Source organism: Anomaloglossus baeobatrachus, chromosome 7 (assembly GCF_048569485.1).
Source record: "Anomaloglossus baeobatrachus isolate aAnoBae1 chromosome 7, aAnoBae1.hap1, whole genome shotgun sequence".
Taxonomy (NCBI): Eukaryota; Metazoa; Chordata; class Amphibia; order Anura; family Aromobatidae; genus Anomaloglossus; species Anomaloglossus baeobatrachus.
In genome coordinates this window covers 229,360,726-229,381,876 of record NC_134359.1, presented here as the reverse complement: position 1 = coordinate 229,381,876, position 21,151 = coordinate 229,360,726, and the positions used below count along the sequence as shown (strand labels likewise).

The 21,151-nt window shown below is 47.3% G+C and overlaps 1 protein-coding gene across 2 annotated transcripts in view; it reads left to right on the top strand.

Annotated features, from left to right (window-relative positions):
• Positions 1–1,962: 1,962 nt before the first annotated feature.
• LOC142245318 (DNA repair endonuclease XPF-like) overlaps positions 1,963–21,151 on the top strand; it is a 60,061-nt gene continuing 40,872 nt past the window's right edge. The window contains exons 1-3 of one of the 2 annotated variants that reach the window (XM_075317940.1): positions 1,963–2,303; positions 13,285–13,492; positions 15,508–15,688. In XM_075317940.1, the coding sequence (XP_075174055.1) occupies positions 13,352–13,492; positions 15,508–15,688 (322 nt within the window). In that variant the 5' untranslated portion in view covers positions 1,963–2,303; positions 13,285–13,351. Of the gene's footprint in view, positions 2,304–13,133; positions 13,196–13,284; positions 13,493–15,507; positions 15,689–21,151 lie in introns of those variants that run through there. The other variant, XM_075317939.1, reaches the window with a different exon arrangement.

Here is a 21,151-nt window from a genome sequence, read left to right as displayed (position 1 = left end):
AGGAGGGGTGATGTGGATTACACCACACTGCTCTCTCGGTCTCTGAGGTGGGACGACGGGGGGGGGGGGGAATAACACCCAGTGCCGATAGTCACAAGCTGTATTTGAAAAACAAAGGGAGAAGATTAATAACTCACTGAGTTCCCTGTGCGAGGTCCCCCCCACCATGTGCAACACGGCCCCCTGCCGAGCGTGAGCCCCCCCCAATGTGAAACACAGCCCCCTGCAAGCCCCCAACATGCAACACAGCCCCCTGCAAGTCTCCACTGCCAACGTGCAACACGGCCCCCTGTGAGCCCCCCCCTCAACATGCAACACTGGCCCCCTGCCCATCAAGCACCCCCCAAAGTGAAGCATCACCCTCTACCTAGTGCGAGCCCCCCCAACGTACAGCCTCTCTCCCTGCGGGCACCCCCCCCCCAAAGTGCAACACGGCCTCTTGCCCAGCACGAGCCCCCCAACATGCAACACGGTCCCCTGCTCAGCACGCCCTGCAAGACCACCCCCAAGTGTGCAGCGTCACCCTCTGCCTAGTGCAAGCCCCAGCCAACATGCAGCCTCTCTCCCTGCGAGCCCCCCCACAAGTGCAGCGCCGCCCCCTGCCCAGTGCGATCCCCCCACAAGTGCAGCGTCGCCCCCTGCCCAGTGCGAGCCCCCCCACAAGTGCAGCGTCTCCCCCTGCCCAGTGCGAGCCCCCCCACAAGTGCAGCGTCTCCCCCTGCCCAGTGCGAGCCCCCCCACAAGTGCAGCGTCTCCCCCTGCCCAGTGCGAGCCCCCCCACAAGTGCAGCGTCTCCCCCTGCTCAGTGCGAGCCCCCCACAAGTACAGCGTAGCCCCCTGCGAGCCCCCCCCCCAGTGCAGTGTTGCCCGCTGGCCAGTGCGAGCCCCCCCAAGTGTAGTGTCGCCCGCTGCCCAGTGCGAGCCCCCCCAAGTGTAGTGTCGCCCGCTGCCCAGTGCGAGCCCCCCAAGTGTAGTTTCGCCCGCTGCCCAGTGCGAGCCCCCTCAAGTGCAGCGTCGCCTGCTGCCCAGTGCGAGCCCCCCCAAGTGCAGCGTCGCCCGCTGCCCAGTGCGAGCCCCCCCAAGTGCAGCTTCGCCCGCTGCCCAGTGCGAGCCCCCACAAGTGCAGCGTCGCCCCTTGCGAGCCCCCCACAAGTGCAGCGTCGCCCCTTGTGAACCCCCCACAAGTGCAGCGTCGCCCCTTGCGAGCCCCCCACAAGTGCAGCGTCGCCCCCTGCGAGCCCCCCCACAAGTGCAGCGTCGCCCCCTGCGAGCCCCCCCACAAGTGCAGCGTTGCCCCCGTGAGCCCCCCCACAAGTGCAGCGTTGCCCCCGTGAGCCCCCCCACATGTGCAGCGTCGCCCCCTGCCCAGTGCGAGCCCCCCCACAAGTGCAGCGTCGCCCCCTGCCCAGTGCGAGCCCCCCCACACAAGTGCAGCGTCGCCCCCTGCGAGCCCCCACAACACGCACCAATGCCCCGCTGCCCAGTGTGAGCCCCCCAAACGTGAGGAGTCGCTCCCTGGCAAGTGGAAGTCCCCCTAAAACGTTCCACATTGCCTCCTGCAAGTGTAAGCCCCCCCAAACATGAAGCGTCGCCTCCTGCCTAGTGTAACCCCCACATTCCTTATGAAAGCCTCCACAGCATCACCCCCTGCTCCGTGTAACCCCCCCATAAGCGCCCTTTCTTATTGAAGCCTCCACAGCACGGTGCTGCAGCTTCAGTACATGCCCTGTGACATATACACGAGCTGCAGCCCCCCGCACTGACAGGAGACGCTGCTCTGTGCCCCCAAAATCCAGTCTGACACCTCCGCGTTATCACTAATGAGGACTGTTTCTCCACCTCAGGGTCAGGCTCCGTCCGCTCTGCACAGCCCGAGCACCGCTGCTTCCCGCCCACAGCTCTGCAGTCTGCGCTGCACTGAGGAGGCCCCGCCCCTTCCGGTGACGTCTTTCCCTCGAAAAATCAACTACTCCACTCTAGAGGCTCCCAGCAGCATACACAGGAGTGTGGGGAGGGTCCACAGCGAGTGCTGCCCTCCAGCGGCTGACACATGGTGCTACAGGCTGCACAGCCTGCTGGACGGTCACAGTGCGCAGCCCCTGAGCACCTCTATAGCGCACACTGCAGGAGTCCTCATGGCTCCCCTCCTGGAGTACGAGAACCAGATCTTCCTGGACCTGTTCCATGAGGACGGGCTGGTGATCGCCGCCCGTGGACTCGGCATTGACAGGATCCTGCAGAACTTCCTGAAGCTGTATTGTGACCCGGGAAACCTGGTGCTGAATACCGGTCCTGCAGAGGAGGTAACAGGAGCAAGCAGAGCGGGGGCGGGACCGGCGGCGAGTGTCATGGGGGAGAGGGGCCGGCGGCGAGTGTCATGGGAGAGAGGGGCCGGCAGCGAGTGTCATGGGGGAGAGGGACCGGCGGCGAGTGTCATGGGGGAGAGGGGCCGGCAGCGAGTGTCATGGGGGAGAGGGGCCGGCAGCGAGTGTCATGGGAGAGAGGGGCCGGCAGCGAGTGTCATGGGGGAGAGGGGCCGGCGGCGAGTGTCATGGGGGAGAGGGGCCGGCAGCGAATGTCATGGGGGAGAGGGGCCGGCGGCGAGTGTCATGGGGGAGAGGGGCCGGCGGCGAGTGTCATGGGGGAGAGGGACCGGCGGCGAGTGTCATGGGGGAGAGGGGCCGGCGGCGAGTGTCATGGGGGAGAGGGGCCGGCGGCGAGTGTCATGGGGGAGAGGGGCCGGCGGCGAGTGTCATGGGGGAGAGGGGCCGGCGGCGAGTGTCATGGGGGAGAGGGGCCGGCGGCGAGTGTCATGGGGGAGAGGGGCCGGCGGCGAGTGTCATGGGGGAGAGGGGCCGGCGGCGAGTGTCATGGGGGAGGGGATGATAGCAAGCGAGCCTGGTAGGGAAGGTCAGATGTAGCAGAGCAGAGACAGTCAGACACTGTACATCTGTCTCTGTACTGTTACATCTGGCCGTCTCACTTAGATATAGCAGAGCTGAGACAGATGAGGTAAAGCAGAGAGTGTCAGATGTAGCAGAACAGAGACAGTCTGCTCTGCTACATCTGACCGTCTTTCCTACATCGGACCGAGTTGGTCAGGTATAGCAGAGCAGAGTCAGATGGAAGAGGGAACTAACCCAGGAGTTCTTCAGCTGAGCGAGGAGTACCTGCATTCACCTGGGGGCAGTCCCCGGCTTCAGTGGTGGTTCCAATCACTAAATAGAAGCTGGTTCATCGTAAGGCTATGTTCACATGTTGCTTTTTTGCTGCTTTTTTTCCTGCAGCCACACCTGCTCTTTTGACAGTAAAAAAAGCAGCTTCCAAACAGCCGGTTTTGCTGGATTTTTTTGCAGCTTTTTTTTGCTGCGTTTCTTGGTGTCTTTTTTCTACAGAACATGTTGGAATAATGTTAGATTCATTCACCACAAAAGCAGCAAAACGCTCAGTTGTGTTTTTGCACTTCTGTCATTGCTTTCAATAGTGAAAAAAAGCAACAAAAACGCTGAAATAACTGACACGCTGCTTCTTTCAAAAACGCAGCAGTTTTCCATTTCAGACAGGTAAAAAAAGCAGACGTGTGTGAGATTTCTGGAATCTTGCAGCTTTTGCTGTTAGTGTAAAAAGCAGCTTTTCATTTACATAAAAAGCAACATGTGAACACAGCCTAACCCGAGCACCACGCGATACCCGGCCCTGCTTATTACTAGATCGAGCACCCCAATGCTCACCCCAGTGCTCACCCCAATGCTTGATCTAGTAACGAGCAGTTACAATTAAACTTTCAATAAACTGCATAAATCAATAGTCGAGTATACTGTATGTTCTCTCTCTATGCTTGATGCTTGTTTTTTTCTTTGAGCTCATGTACGTGTGTCGCCCAGGGTTATGGAGTATTCGGTTCCGGGCGGTTTGCAATTGGGGAATGTCACTTTGGTGGCCGTTGCCCGGTTCCGTGCTCTGGGTGCTTTTTGAAAAGGGGGATATATTTACATGGGATTTAGGTTAATGTTTATACGTGACGTCACTTGCGGTGTTGTTGCTACATATGTGGAGCCGCCGCTGCAGAATATCACTACTGGGGCTGGTGTTAATTTCAGTCTGGATGGTAGACCCTCCGCAAGCAGGGCCGGGCCCCAGAGGATGGGTGATATAACAGCCGGAGGAAGAATGTAGTCCACAGAGATTTAGTGCAACTGGTCTTTACTCACTGCTGGTTGGTAGTAGCTGGATACCTGAGTGTTAACAGGTCAGCGTGGAGCTCTTTCCTGTCCTAGGGTCCTGTACCCCGTCGGCGCGTAGTTCCGGTCCGACCCTAGCTTTGCACCATTGGTATGGGAGATTGTTTGGGTAAAAACTGGGATTACCTGGGTTTTTGATGTTACCAGCGCTGGTATTCCGGGGCCTAGGGGGGTAGGCCCTGCATCCTTGCGGGGATGCAGAACCTTGTAGCACCCTGATGGCTTCAGGGGCGCTACATACTTTTGGGAGGATAGCTTCTATACAATATATATACAATATACAGGGAAAATACAGCAACAGGATTGATGAGGACTTCTATGAGGACTTGTATAGGTATAGAAGCCAAAACATCAAGTTTTTTGCTCTGTTATCAGTTTCTTTGTTCCTGGAGTATGATACACAACAAGCTTGCTCCCTCCCTCCTCCCCTCTTCATAGACTGAAGCAATCTGATGTGAAACATTTAGGCTATGTGCGCACAGTGCGTTTTTCGCGGCGTTTTTGCACGTTTTTCGGGTGCGTTTTTGGCCTCAAAACTGCATGACTTTGCTTCCCCAGCAAAGTCTATGAGTTTTCATTTTTGCTGTCCGCACACAACTGTTTTTTTAAGCTGCGTTTTTGAGCTTGAAAAAAAAAATGGACATGTCAATTCTTTCCTGCGTTTTTCTGCGTTTTCTGCCCATGCAATGCATTGGAAAAACGCAGCAAAACACAGAGATCAAAAACGCACCAAATCGCGGTAAAAACGCATGCGTTTTTTCGACGCATGTGCGTTTTTGTACGTTTTTAGCGGCCAAAAACGCAGAAACGCAGCGTCAAAAAAACGCAGCGTGCGCACATAGCCTTAGTGAGCTGTAGCCTAAGAAAAGCCTGAGATTGCAAATTCAAGGTAAAGCTATCTAATGACATATTTACAATTTTTATAACTTTATATTTGTCATCTGTACTATTAATTTATGCAAAGTTTTGTTTTATTTCTATAAAAATGTATTACAATAAATTTTTCACTTAAATATAAGCAATATGTGTGGGAGTCGGAATCGGAGTCGGTGGAAGGGAAATTGAGGAGTCGGAGTCGCAGGTTTGGCTTACCGACTCCACAGCCCTGATTAATGGCCCATACTTCAGATAATCATCAATATCCGGTTGGGGGAGTGTGACCCCAGCCGCACTGCCCATCAGCTGCTCTCGGTGCTGATGGCGACCATATGCAATCTGTTTTGGAGCAGATAGCGCAACTCCATCAATTTTATAATGTCTGCCGCTGGGTACTGCAGATCAACTCCCATGCATTCATATAACTGTGAATGTGCAGTACCCGGCCGCGGCCATTATACTGTTAATAGACTGATCACATCCTGTTGTTGCCATGCACAGCTCACCGGTGGGAGTGCCAGCTGTCGCACCCCACTAATCTGATATTGATGACCTACCCTGAGGACAGACCACCACAGTACTGACCTACCCCACTATGACTGATACAGATGCTTTAAGCTGTTCGAAAGACGAGGGCATGTGCCGAATGTGTTATACAGAGATTCCTCCAAATGTTGCTGTATAATCACTATCAATCTATAACAGTGATGTATAACCCCCATCATCTTAACCCTTGCAGTGCAGGGCACCATTGGTTTGCCATGGAAACAATAGGCTTACTAAAGACGCCCATCACCGCCATCCTTGTACTCCTGTGAAGCTTGTTCACAGGTTTGGGTTCTTAGGAGCTTGTCATATCTATCAATTATTACAATATATCACAGGTCTTCTCAAGGAAAAAAGAAAATTAAGTAAACCCCCCCCCCCCCAAAAAAAAATAAAATAAATGTAATTATTAAAATTTAAATAAATAAAAAATATATAAATAGCAAAAAGTGAGAAAATATAGTATTGGTATATAGTATTGGTATAAACCTTTCATAAATATACATAACTTATTGACTTTAAATTACGACTAACCTAAAATGCAATGTGTAACGAAAACGCCAATCTCACAATCACCAGGACACTACAGTTCAGTTATTACCATGTAAAGTACATGAAGTAAGGTGATTCCCTGCAGGGTATATAATAAAAAGTATCTGTTTTTTATTTCCGTATGTTTGAGTAATAAATTCCATTTGAGGACAAGAGTTTTTAAAATCATTACTACGGGGAGCGCGGCCACTACAGAATTGGTTTACTTCATTTTTAACATGTAAAGTACATGTCAGATTTGGTCAGGACTGGCAAAGCTGACTGTGGGGACAGGGTCACAACATGAATACTGTACGTGACCATAAAATGTATAATTTCTCTAAACCTTTTCATACGTTTTACAAATTCTCAACCATATGCTGCGGAGAAAATCCACTGTGGAAATTGACCTTCACCGTGGAATTAAAATCCATAGGCATATTACTTTACGCTACCGATTTCAATGCTGATTTCACAATTTTCGATCGTAAAGCTAAATGTGCAGCAAATCTTCAACGTTTCAGCAGCCGAATCATTTTAAGCAAGCCGGCATTTATGTTGATGGATTGTTGCTTGCTCCGTCCAATAAACGAAACCATTAAAGGGAATCTGCCACCAAATTTTTGCCACCTAATCTGAGAGCAGCATAACATAGGGGCAGTGATCCTGATTCCAGCGATGTGTCACTTACTGGGCTTCTTAGTGTGGTTTTGATAATCTGCTACTGGTTAATCAGTGATTTTGTCATTAGAGGACTACTTGGTGTGCTGCAGGTAGTCCAGCATATTCATGAGCTCTGTATCAGGCCCCCTTCACACGTCTGTGTTTCTGGTATGTATGATGTCCGTTTTCACACGCACTGGAGACACTGACACATCTGTAGACCCATTAAAATCAATGTGTCTGCGCACATGTTCGAGTTTTCACAAAGACCATGTTCCCGCGTGGAGCGTACACATGTCTGTGTGCTCCACACGGAGACATGTCCGTTTTTCTTCGGCAGCACGGGAGTCACAGACACAGCCCGCACACTGATTGATCCCTGTGACAGCAGTGTGACTTGTACCGGAGAAAACACGTCTTTGAAATTATTTTCTATACTTGCCTGTCTCCAGTGCTGCTGTCTTCGGTGCTGCTGTCGTTTGCTTCTGGGCCTGCTCATTATTCTCATGAATATTCACTGCACTGCAGACCTGGAAGCAGCAGAAGTGCCGGAGACAGCAGTGCCAGGGACAGGTGAGTATAGAAGTTCATGCTGTCTGTGTGCTATGCGGTTGTCACATGTATAGCACACTGACAGCACACACTGAACATACACATACGGACGTGTGACAGAGGTCTATCTGCTAGATCTGAAACAGAGAAACGTTGATTTTATCAAAATGACCGCAAACAGCTCAGTAAGTGACACATCGCTGGAATCAGGGTCCCTTTCTCTACATTATGCTGCTCTCAAATGAGGGAGCAAAAACCTGGTGACACATTCCCTTTAAGCCTTTCAGTCACTTCAGATTCAGTCACTTAAAGGGGTTTTCTAGTTCCGAAAACCCCCATTTCATTGGCTGCAGTTTTTTCTTCAAAAATAATTTGAGCTTTATTCACCCTCCCTTGGTCTAGCGCTGAGTCTCCATCGCTACTGCCGGTGTCACCTCTGCAGCCAATCAGTGGCTCTACCGCTAGTAGATGGCAGCAAAAGCTGCGCTCACTGATTGGCTGCAGACGTGATGTCAGCCCTAACAGACAGGATAAAGCAGCTGAAATGCTGGACCCGGGTAGGGTGAGTAAAGCACAGTTTGTTTTGGTAAAACAAACTGCAGCAGGGAAAAAGGAAGTTTTCCTTTTAAATAAGATAAATAGATAAATAAATAGATAAATAAGTTTTCCCTTTAAATAAGAGACTTCACGGGAAGCGGCACAACGTGACCTTTTGATATATAGCATGGCTTCCTATAGGATTGCTAGTGGCCATACTGGTTATTGCTTTACTTCCCCCACAAAACAAAATATCTATAATATGTACGGTATTCTGTTTTTGTAGAGATTAGTAGAAAAATCTGTTTTCTATACATTGGACCTCGCCTGATGAATGTCTATAAATCCACATCACCGCTGATTTAGTCGGCTCCTTTACCAATTCCCTATGTTCTAGTTCCAAAATATACAGTATATGCAAAGTCAGCGACATTCATTCCTTCAAGCCCTGAATGAACCATTATAAGGCGATTTCACCTATACTTATCACAGAAGAGGCTTTTTTCTGGAGTCCTTCAGTCTTGGATCCAGCTGGACTGGAGAGAGCACGGATCCAGCTGGACTGGAGAGAGCACGGATCCAGCTGGACTGGAGAGAGCACGGATCCAGCTGGACTGGAGAGAGCACGGATCCAGCTGGACTGGAGAGAGCACGGATCCAGCTGGACTGGAGAGAGCACGGATCCAGCTGGACTGGAGAGAGCACGGATCCAGCTGGACTGGAGAGAGCACGGATCCAGCTGGACTGGAGAGAGCACGGATCCAATTACATCATTTTCTAAATGATGCAATGAATCTTCATTAGCTGTAAAGCGACGTCGTGGTTAATGAAGAAAGCCTTTTGATCACCGGTGCTGTTGTGTTGGCGGTGTTCAGCCATGTGTACTCTATGAGCACATTACATTGGGACCTGCTGACTCGGTGCCAGTCCTCCCCGGGTTTATCTGGCTTATTTGGGCCACTTTGGCTGCTCTTTGCAGCTTCTTCCAGATGGTGGATTTTTCTTCCCTCCAGTCCACCGAGCATTAGTGACCAAGAATGAAAGGTTGCAGACAAGTACGGATCTGGCTGCTGTTCACAAAGGGATTAATGTTCCACTTTGAAGTAGTAAAAAGAGTAATAATCTGTTGGAAATGAATAATTTGTGTGTGTTTTGCAAGGAAAGATAATAATGGCCCAATGTACTGTGCACACAGGCGATATAAGGATTATAGCACAGGCAGAATATCCAGGGAAAAAGAAGACTGTAGCATAAAAGGGTTGTTCTCATTATATATAGGACTTGGGAACTTATAGGGATAACTTTCCATCTACTGGGACCCCCACTGATCCCAAGCACTGTAGATGGATCGTATACGTTTGTGCTCCATTAATTCTTAATGGGACCGCCAGAGATTGTGTAGCACTCCGCTGGTGCTCAGACCTCCCATAATGGATGGAGCATCGGTGTGCAGGATCCGTCTCCACTCTCAAGCCCCTGCTCTTGGAATGATGGGACCCCCAGTGGTTGGGGAGTTATGTCCTATCCCACGGATAGGGGATACATACACATGAGATAGGAGATGGCAGTAGTTACTGATGAGATTCTATGATGATGGGAGGAGCTAGAGGCAGAGGAAGCAGCTATAGACAGGGTAGAGCTAGAGGCAGAGGAAGCAGCTATAGACAGGGTAGAGCTAGAGGCAGATGAATGAGCTATAGACAGGGTGGAGCTAGTGTCAGAGGGAGGAGCTATAGACAGGGTAGAGCTAGTGGCAGAGGGAGGAGCTATAGACAGGGTAGAGTTAGTGGCAGAGGAAGGAGCTATAGACAGGGTAAAGCTAGTGGTAGAGGGAGGAGCTATAGATGGGGTAGAGTTATTATCAGAGGGAGGAGCTATAGATGGGGTAGAGCTAGAGGCAGAGGGAGCAGCTATAGACAGGGTAGAGGCAGAGGGAGCAGCTATAGACAGGGTAGAGCTAGAGGCAGAGGGAGCACCTATAGACAGGGTAGAGCTAGAGGCAGAGGGAGGAGCTATAGACAGGGTAGAGCTAGTGTCAGAGGGAGGAGCTATAGACAGGGTAGAGCTAGTGGCAGAGGGAGGAGCTATAGATGGGGTAGAGCTAGTGTCAGAGGGAGTAGCTATAGACAGGGTAGAGCTAGTGTCAGAGGGAGGAGCTATAGACAGGGTAGAGCTAGAGGCAGAGGGAGCAGCTATAGACAGGGTAGAGCTAGTGGCAGAGGGAGGAGCTATAGACAGGGTAGAGCTAGTGGCAGAGGGAGGAGCTATAGACAGGGTAGAGCTAGTGGCAGAAGGAGCAGCTATAGACAGGGTAGAGCTAGTGGCAGAGGGAGGAGCTATAGACAGGGTAGAGCTAGTGGCAGAGGGAGCAGCTATAGACAGGGCAGAGCTAGTGGCAGAGGGAGCAGCTATAGACCGGGTAGAGCTAGAGGCAGATGAAGGAGCTATAGACAGGGTAGAGCTAGTGGCAGAGGGAGGAGCTATAGACAGGGTAGAGTTAGTGGCAGAGGGAGGAGCTATAGACAGGGTAGAGCTAGTGGCAGAGGGAGGAGCTATAGACAGGGTAGAGTTAGTGGCAGAGGAAGGAGCTATAGACAGGGTAGAGCTAGTGGTAGAGGGAGGAGCTATAGATGGAGTAGAGCTATTGTCAGAGGGAGGAGCTATAGATGGGGTAGAGCTAGAGGCAGAGGGAGCAGCTATAGACAGGGTAGAGCTAGTGTCAGAGGGAGGAGCTATAGACAGGGTAGAGCTAGTGTCAGAGGGAGGAGCTATAGACAGGGTAGAGCTAGTGTCAGAGGGAGGAGCTATAGACAGGGCAGAGCTAGTGGCAGAGGGAGGAGCTATAGACAGGGTAGAGCTAGTGTCAGAGGGAGGAGCTATAGACAGGGTAGAGCTAGTGTCAGAGGGAGGAGCTATAGACAGGGTAGAGCTAGTGTCAGAGGGAGGAGCTATAGACAGGGTAGAGCTAGTGGCAGAGGGAGCAGCTATAGACAGGGCAGAGCTAGTGGCAGAGGGAGCAGCTATAGACAGGGCAGAGCTAGAGGCAGAGGGAGGAGCTATAGACAGGGTATAGCTAGTGTCAGAGGGAGGAGCTATAGACAGGGTAGAGCTAGTGTCAGAGGGAGGAGCTATAGACGGGGTAGAGCTAGTGGCAGAGGGAGGAGCTATAGACTGGGTAGAGCTAGTGTCAGAGGGAGGAGCTATAGATGGGGTAAAGCTAGTGTCAGAGGGAGGAGCTATAGACAGGGTAGAGCTAGTGGCAGAGGGAGGAGCTATAGACTGGGTAGAGCTAGTGTCAGAGGGAGGAGCTATAGATGGGGTAAAGCTAGTGTCAGAGGGAGGAGCTATAGACAGGGTAGAGCTAGTGGCAGAGGGAGGAGCTATAGACTGGGTAAAGCTAGTGTCAGAGGGAGGAGCTATAGACAGGGTAGAGCTAGAGAGGCATAGGGAGGAGCTATAGACAGGGTAGAGCTAGTGGCATAGGGAGGAGCTATAGACAGGGTAGAGCTAGTGGCAGAACTCCAACCCCCCCCTTCATAAGAGATGGTATTTGTTACTGATGAGTTTCTATGACGAAAAACCAAAAAGCCAGCACAAAATGTGCACTTCAGCACTAAAACGTCCAAACTGTACTTATTATAAAAATTTGAGCATTTTGGCAAAAAATTGCAATTTCTTGAGCTACCCCGCCATGTCACGGCAAATCTCTTTGGGGCAGTTCTACTCTAAAATATTTTTATAAAATGTGCCAGACGGCCTCACATATGAAATAGTAGAACTGCTCTTAGCAGCACTTACTTGGTCTTTTTCAATCCCGTACCCATGGCTGTGGGCGGGACAGGTCCAAGCAAATGCTGCATGAAGTAAATAGCCTGTGGACAGGGCCTGATGGCTGAATGTGAACAGCCACCAACCGCCAAAATCTAGACAGGTGGAATACATCCCAAGTGGGGTGCATAGCAAGGTGGGGGTCAGCCACCGACCAATTCCCATGACTCAGTCATGGGTACGGGATTGAAATAGACCAGGTGAGTGCTGCTAAGAGCAGTTCTACTATTTCATATGTGAGGATGTCTGGCACATTTTATAAAAATATTTTAGCGTAGGACTGCCCCAAAGAGGTTTGCCGTGACGTGGCGAGGCAGCTCAAGAAATTGCAATTTTTTGCCAAAAATCTCAAATTTATAATAAGTACAGTTGGAATTTTTAGTGCAGTAGTGTATATTTAGTGCTGCCTTTTTGTTTATTCTGATGAGTTTCTATGCAGATAGATGGGTGGGCGGAGCTCTGCCTCTAGCTCCTCCCTCTTCCCATCATCGTAGAATCTCATCAGTAACAGCCGCCATCTCCTATCTCAGTAATGGGAAAGTCTTCACTGAATACAGATTTTATCTCAGAATTGAGACTTTTGATAATGTCCAATTCTGGCAGAGAAAGCAGCAGATTTGTGTGATGAGAACTTATTTTCAGGTATACTATAGATTTATGAAATAAAAATGACAGTTACCCTTTAGGAAATGTGGATTCCTAAGCAAATACCATATGCATATACTGTAAGGGAGAAGTCTATGTGGAGTGTATGCACAATGATTTACCCCCCACCGGCATATGTCAGTGCACCTCCAACAAATCCCAGAATCTGTGAATGATGCGTGAATCGTCACCGATACTACAATGTGATCCGTGGTCCTCTGCGATGTCTCAGGGGAACCTGCAGCATTATCTTATGAGGGATATCTGCTTTATAACCTCTAGATGAGAGGGACTTTAGCCTGTGCCATGTAAGGATGATACATGCTGACACCTTGCTCTAGGACTACTGCACACCTGGAGATTTGGATTCTTTTTGTACCTAAATTCTTGTATTTTGGGCTACAAATGATCACTATTTTTGTATTCTGTAACCCTTGTTGCACTTTCTACTGCTGGCTACAAAGTGAGTTAACTGAGAATTCGTTAGTGAGCTCATTCTTACGTTTCAATAGGAGAGTTTCTAAGTATCTGTTCTTTCTGATTATCAGCTGATTTATGACCACAGAACACATGAAAGTTAAATGTGCAGGGACACAAAGAGCCTATAAAAGCCATAAGGTGCCACATTTGTAATGAATCTGAATTGCAAAAAGGATTTTTAGCTTCAAATACATAAAGCAAAAATATAATAAATTGTCCCGAAAGCTGGACATCCCCTTTAAGATGCATTCCCTACCAGTACAACCTGCAGCTCGTGCAGCGACAGGTGGGGACAGGTATATAGCTGGTGTCTGTGTAGTTAGAACGATTTTCTCTCTGATGTCATGCATTCAAAAAAGAAATAACCCATCCTTTGTTTCTGAAGGTTTCATGTGTCTGTGAATTCATTTTTGGAGAATCAGAAGCCTGAAGTGGTGGAGCTGCACATCACCATGACCCCGGCCATGCTGGCCATCCAAGCATCCGTCCTGGACATAATGAACGCGTGTCTGAAGGAGCTGAAACGCTACAATCCTGCACTGGAGGTGGAAGATCTGTCCCTGGAGAATGCCATCGGCAGGGCCTTTGATAAGGTATATGATAATTCCTGCGCTAATATAATGACCAGAATATATTTATAGCCCGTGACTTCATTGGGAGTCCATGAGGGAATTGGGTCTATATGGTCAGATGGTATATGATAAGGCCAGGAACATGCTTTATTGCTAATCAGGTCATCAGTAGATAGACCATTTTAGAGGAAATGATTTTTCATCTAATAAAAGAGACTTAAAAGTATATGGTCAGCAGATTCCATTTGTTGGTAAGCGTCTGATACACACATGGGTAACTTATGGCACGTGGTACTGTAAGCAGCTTGGGCAATGCCTAGATGCAGTACAAGTCTCAGTATAGGTCTTAAAGGGAATCTGTCAGCAGGTTTTTGCTATGTAATCTGAGGACAGCATGCTTTAGAGGCCTAGATACTGATTTTGAGGGATGTGTTGCTTAGGCGCCGCTCACATCAGCGGTAATTTGCCAGAAAGCTGACACCGGCACAAATGCATTTCAGTTCTATTTATTTACAATGGAAGCGCGGCAAGATGTGGTCACATGTGGTTGCGTGCATCATGCACAACCACATGTAACCGCATTTTGCTGCACTTGCTCTGTAAATGAATGGAACTGATACTCATCTGTGCCGGATCCGGCTTTCCAGCAAAATACTGCTGATGTGAGTGGCGCCTTATTTGGCTGTGTGCTGTTGTTTCCACACCATGAAGCAATTTATCACCAGGCTATAATTACTGCCCTGAATAAAGTACTTGTGAGCATTTGTCTGACCACACTCTCTCCTCTGATAAGCAGCTCAGTGTCAATAGACAATGTACATAGAGAGCTGTGGTATAGGCGGGGTTAGCTTTCTGAGCTCTGCTACACCTGAGAACTGTCACCACTGCTGCAGTCAGTAAACTAAGTGATACATCGCTGGAACCGGGGTCTCTTTTCCTACATTATTTCTGTTTTCAGACGAGGCAGCAAAAACTTGGTGACTGATTCACTATAAGTCTTCAGGTCATTGTGTACATTTTCAGATTTGCTCCGAAAAATGTAATGAGTTGCTGTTGTCGACACTTGTTAGATCAGTTATTACTAAAGTTGGTGCAAATCGATTCATACAACCAAGTCCTTTCGTCCATGTCAGTAATCTGAGTCTGCTGTAAACGAACCGTGAGAACAGCCTCTTCTTTTGATCAGCCGGCATGGCGGGACGGCCTCATTGTGGCGGGACGGCCTCATTGTGGCGGGACGGCCTCATTGTGGCGGGACGGCCTCACTGTGGCGGGACGGCCTCACTGTGGCGGGACGGCCTCACTGTGGCGGGACGGCCTCACTGTGGCGGGACGGCCTCACTGTGGCGGGACGGCCTCACTGTGGCGGGACGGCCTCACTGTGGCGGGACGGCCTCATTGTGGCGGGACGTCCTCATTGTGACGTAATTTCCTCATTGTGGCGGGACGTCCTCATTGTGGCGTCACACACATCTAAAGTCGCACCAGGCCGGTTACTCAGAAGAAGACTCCCTGCGGGTAAGAGGAGGTTCTCGGGGCTCCCATCCAGTGGCCACAGAACACTGATGTAGTCAATGGACCGGGTCCTGTGAAATATTTCACACCACCACTAGTTATTGCACTTGAAAGCCATCTGACCGAAATCCCTTTTGACATTCGTGAGGTTCACATGTATTGTCACCCCAAGTAAATAGTGATTGATAATTTTTGCTCGAGCAGTCAGCTGTGTAATGACAATGGCCATCGTGTCCTTAGATGTAATAACCCTTCAGATACGTCATCTCTTGTGGGGAGAAAAGAAGCCCCTATACACAATGGATAAGTGTTTTCAGCCTACATTGCTATAATGTGTATGAGCTGACAACCCTAGCTCCAGTCTCGCGCTTCCTAATGAGTTTTTCACATTTTACTCCGGCGCACTCTTCTTCATGACCGGTGTATAAAACACCAGTCTCGATGAATCGGGGCCAAAAGTTGTGTAATAGAAGGACTAAACGGTATAAATCATTAATGTGTGTGGTTTTGTTCTCTCCTAGACTATACGTCATTACTTGGATCCCCTGTGGCATCAGCTTGGAGCCAAAACTAAATCTTTGGTTCAGGATTTAAAGATCCTCCGCACGTTGCTCCAGTACCTGTCCCAGTACGACTGCGTGACTTTTCTCAACCTGTTAGAGTCCATGCGAGCCAGTGAGAAAGCTTTTGGACAAAATTCAGGTGAATTCTTAAATTAAACAGTTATTTTGTATTATTGTGTCAGGACATCAAATTTGTAGCATTAGTTTTGCATCAATTTATCATGATTTCCAAGATCTCTGCTCACTGTCCTAGTACAGGATTATTCGTTGTATGCTTCTGTGGGGTGACAGTCCCATCACAGACATTTGATGACCATATAGGCAAATAATACAGAATTGCATATGATAACGGCAACACATCAGGAACTTAAAGGGATGGTCCACTACACAGAATAGTGGTCACATCGATGTAAAGCCTTTCTGAAATACCTTGTGTAGTTAATTGTGCCTCTGAGCAGCGCTATTGCCGTCCGCTCATCCCTATTATGTGACCCCCAGGCTCCATGACCTCTGAGATCCAGTGATGTCACGTCAACTTCCAGTTCACCCGATATCACTGAGGCGGCCCCAATCTTCCTGAATAATTGGGCTGTGGGCGGCGTGCTGGGTGCCTGTGGCAAATTGGACTTTTGTCTAAAGGACTTGGTTTCTCTCCAGTCAAAAAATTCAATTTATTTGACACTATTGTTGATATCAATAGATTTGCACGCAATTTGACCCTTAAAGTTCATTATAATGAGGATAATATTCATGTGTATAATGATTTATCATCTACCAGTGTATCATTGGATAATAATTGTATTCATTTTAGTGAACAGGTAGCGGTCTCCAATCTAAGACAACTAGAGGGGGAGACAGAGCTGGAGCATAGGGTGAATTTAAATGACAGGTTTCAGACTCGTAATCCTATATTTTACCCAGTAAAATCGAGACCTCCTTTCCTTGATTTTTTTCAGGAAACAATTGAAAGTGAGTTGGTGTCTCTTTACAACCAGGGAGAACATCAAGAGGTTAAATTCAATCTGAGTACTTCTGAACATAGGGCAATTAATGAGCTGACAGCAAACAGCGATCTCCTTATTGTCCAGGCGGACAAGGGGGGCGCTGTTGTAGCTCTCAATGCTGGTTTATACAGGAAGGTGAACTTGTTGGATCTGGAAAATAGTAGCACCTATGTTGAATTGCCATCAAATCCAACTAATTCATTTAATTCTGAATTATTACATCTGTTACAGGAGGGGATCAGTATGGGTGCTATCTCAGATAGAATTAAGAAGTTTATCTTTTGTGAAACACCGATTGTCCCAATATACCACTCACTCCCCAAAGTTCATAAAGAGGTATTTCCTCCCCCTCTCAGACCTATTGTGTCTGGGATAGGGTCATTCATTGAGAAACTAGGGGAGTGGGTGGATTTTTATCTTCAACCCCTAGTGCCATTAACACCAAGTCACCTTAAAGATTCCAAAAGTATGATACAGATTATGGAAAAATTTCACTGGCAATCTGACTATATGTGGCTATCTTGCGATGTGGTGGGGTTATATCCCTCTATCCCCCATCACGTCGCGATACGATGTATCACATATTATTTGTCCAGATACAGTAATTACGAGGATTCCATCCAGAAGTTTATTGTCTCTTCAATTCAGTTTCTTTTAAGCCACAATTATTTTTCGTTTGATGAGAGATACTTCCTCCAGACACAAGGCGTGAGTATGGGCGCTACGTTTTCACCTTCCCTAGCTAACCTGGTTATGTCCGTGTGGGAGGAAAATTATATTTTTAACATTGATAACCCATACAAGGATAATATTGTTTGGCTGGGTAGATTTATTGATGATCTGATATTTGTCTGGAGGGGTAGTCTCTCGTCTGCGAAAGGTTTTTTTTTTTCTTATTTGGATTTGAATGATTTCAATCTAAAATTTACGAGTAGTGGTCATGAGGTATCAACAAACTTCTTGGACTTAAAATTGACCGCAGATTTGGATAGCAATAAGGTCTTGATATCTCCCTATAAAAAATCTACTGCATGCAATAGTATTTTAATGGCTTCCTCCAGTCATCCCAAACATGTCATTCAGAATATTCCTGTGGGGGAGCTTATTAGACTAAAAAGGAATACCACATCTAGTGATAAATTGGAGGAAGAAATTGAAATAACTTGTAACAATTTAAAAAAAAGGGGGTATCCCAATTGGTCTTTGGAGAGAGCCAAGAAAAAAAATAGCAAGCATTGATAGGGTTAAGCTGTTGGATTCTACTAAGAAAAAAAGACAGTTTGACTCCAAAAAATCTGGGGTAGTTTTCAGCACCAACTATAGTCCTCAGTTTAATTCTATTGTCAAAATTATCAGAAAATATCTTCCGTTATTATCTCAGAATGATATTTTGAAAAACATTGTGGAAAATAATGATATTGCCTTTGTGGCAAAAAGAGCCCCAACCTTAGCTACATTATTATCACCTAGCATGTTCAAAGATCCAGACAAAATCTCCCCTAGCAACTGGTTTAAAACAATAGGATTTTTTAAATGCGGTGCTAATATTTGTAAGTGCTGTGGTTTTGCTAATAAGTCTAAAATATTTACATCTATTTCCAATGAAAAACAGTTTAATGTTCGTTCTTTTATAAACTGTAATACGGAGAATGTAGTTTATCTAATTAATTGCAATATATGCCGCATGCAATATGTAAGTTGCACGATGAACCCCCTTAAAACCAGAATCCGCAAACATCTTTCAGATGCAAGCAATTTGCCAATGGTTGGTGCATCAGTAGTAACCCGACATTTTTCAAAAAAACACAATGGGGATTTACGCGGTTTTTCTTTTATGGGCATAGAGGATGTAAAAAAACCATTGAGAGGGGGAGATTTTCATAAAAAAGTGCTTGCGAGAGAGTAGGTGGATATTTGAGCTGGGGACCCGCATGCCACAGGGCTTTAATAATCGTATGGATATCATTATGCACTATTGATACATTGTTGCATTATATGTTGCTGGCTATTACTACTGTGTTATGCTTTTGTATCACTTAAAAAATAATTTTATGGTCAGGTTATTGGATTTTCTGATTGTATTTTTCTCCAAAATGCTGAATCCTTTCCTTATAATTCTTATGCATGCTGTATATTGATTAATATGCGGATAGCTTACATGTTTGATTTGCTTTTCTAGCTCATGTTTTTAAACCTCTCACACATGTTTGTAATTACCCTGATGGGAGTGAGATGTATATAAGGTTCTATGTTTGGAAAGCAGATCAGATTCTGGACCGTGAAGAAGGCGGATTTTACCGCTGAAACGCGTAGTCCTATCTGCGCTATTTTCCTGTGATAATGCTGTTCTGAATTGCTTGGACCATTATATTTTAATGAATTTATGAATAAAAAGAAGGAAAACAATTTTTAACAGCATCCTGGATTGCTCACGTTATTGCTGGACTCTGCCTTGTCGTTGTTCACATTTGTATGGATGGACTCCTACGTCCTGATCCGGGCACAACGGAGTTAACCAGGTCAGCTGAGGTTCCAAGTGATTCACAGGAGTGAGCTGGTCTACATTGTTGGACTATACCACTATATACTACATCACTACACCCCTACATACACCTGTAATATACTACATCACTATATACTACACCTGTGATAACCTACATCACTACACCCCTATATACTACACTTAATTATACTACACCACTCTATACATCTGTATTATACTACACCACTACACCCCTATATGCACCTGTATTATACTACACCCCTATATACACCTGTATTATACTACACCCCTATATACACCTGTATTATACTACACCCCTATATACATCTGTATTATACTACACCACTACACCCCTATATGCACCTGTATTATACTACACCATTACACCCCTATATACACCTGTATTATACTACACTCCTATATACTACACCTGTATTATACTACAGCACTATATACTACACCTGTATTATACTACAGCACTACACCCCTATATACACCTGTATTATACAGGTGTATATAGGGGTGTAGTATAATACAGGTGTATATAGGGGTATAGTGGTATAGTATAATACAGGTGTATATAGGGGTGTAGTATAATACAGGTGTATATAGGGGTGTAGTATAATACAGGTATATATAGGGGTGTAGTGGTGTAGTATAATACAGGTGTATATAGGGGTGTAGTATAATAGAGGTGTGTGTGTATATAGGGGTGTAGTATTATACTACACCTGTATTATACTACACCCCTATAAAACTACACCACTATATACTACACCACTACACCCCCCTATATACCACACCTGTAAAACTACATTCCCATATACTACACCACTACACCCCAAATATTTGTCAACAGTTAACCCCCTCCGCCCGCCCCCCATTGTCCACGCAGGTTACTAGTAACCACTCACCTCTCTTCTTATTGCCCCCTCCTCAGGCACCTCCGTACGAGCCCCCCACTGAGCGGCTTCTCTTTCACATGCCCACCCAGGCTGCGCCGATGCTGTATTCCTAGGAGCCGCTGCTTCTCTCCGTACGGGCCCCGCCGCTGCAGCTTCTTCTCCTGCCGGGCGGGAACTTTTCAAATGACACACGCGCGCCGTACTGACGATTTCAGGGCGCGCGTGTGTCACAGAAAAAGGTGCCGGACAGGGAACAGAGGAGAGATTCCTGCGTTCCGCTGCCTGCACTGACTGTGCGGAGCTGCAGGATCTGTCCTCTGTTTTCTACCCGGCACGCAGCATGTGATGAGGGCAATCTGACCATGGGCCTCCCGGAGCCTGGAGCTCCAGACAACAGGTCAGATTGCCCTCATCACTGACTGGCCAGCAAGAGCGCCCTGAGCCAGGCGGGTCGGTCACAGAGAGTAGGTGGGCCGGATGTGGCCCACGGGCCACCCTTTGGCCAGGTCTGGTCTAGACCCTGGATTTTTTTTTTGTTTGTTTCTAAAGTTTAGAAAAGAGATGTCATGGATGAAATAATGTAATGCATAGAATACTGGCTGAGTCTAAAGACCTGAAAAATGATGCAGAATAAATTAAAATGCTTTGATAGAAATGACTTGAAGGGGTGTAGAAATTTATATGTCTGGGTTGCCCTTTAAAAGGGAAAGGGCTACCCTCCAGCAGCAAGAAAGTGTCTTGACATTCTGTGCATATAAAAATATAAATATATTGGAGCGATCTCTGCTCAATCAGTAGCATGTGAGGTAGGCACGGGAGGCGATTTAAACAAGACATCAAGGCTGCTTTTTTTTCTTTTTTTTTTTTTAACTCCATTAAGCAAACCACACAAGGAAAATAAATAGCCTGTCTTTGCAGGAAAACGGGATACACAGTCCCCAAAATGGCACTTTAGTAGTAGACCAGCATACATGTCCAAGTGTGAAGACCTCACACAGGAGGACTTCTTACCTTCTTACACACTGACAGCTAATGATGTCCACCATACCACACCCCAGGGTGGGGATACTTGAGCAGCCAATCCCACCCATCTCTCGGACTGGTCGTAAACCTCCTCTTGCCATGCCCTATTAACACTTTCTGCACTATATGATCTGGAACTTGCTTCCATGCTTAGATGACGGAGGATA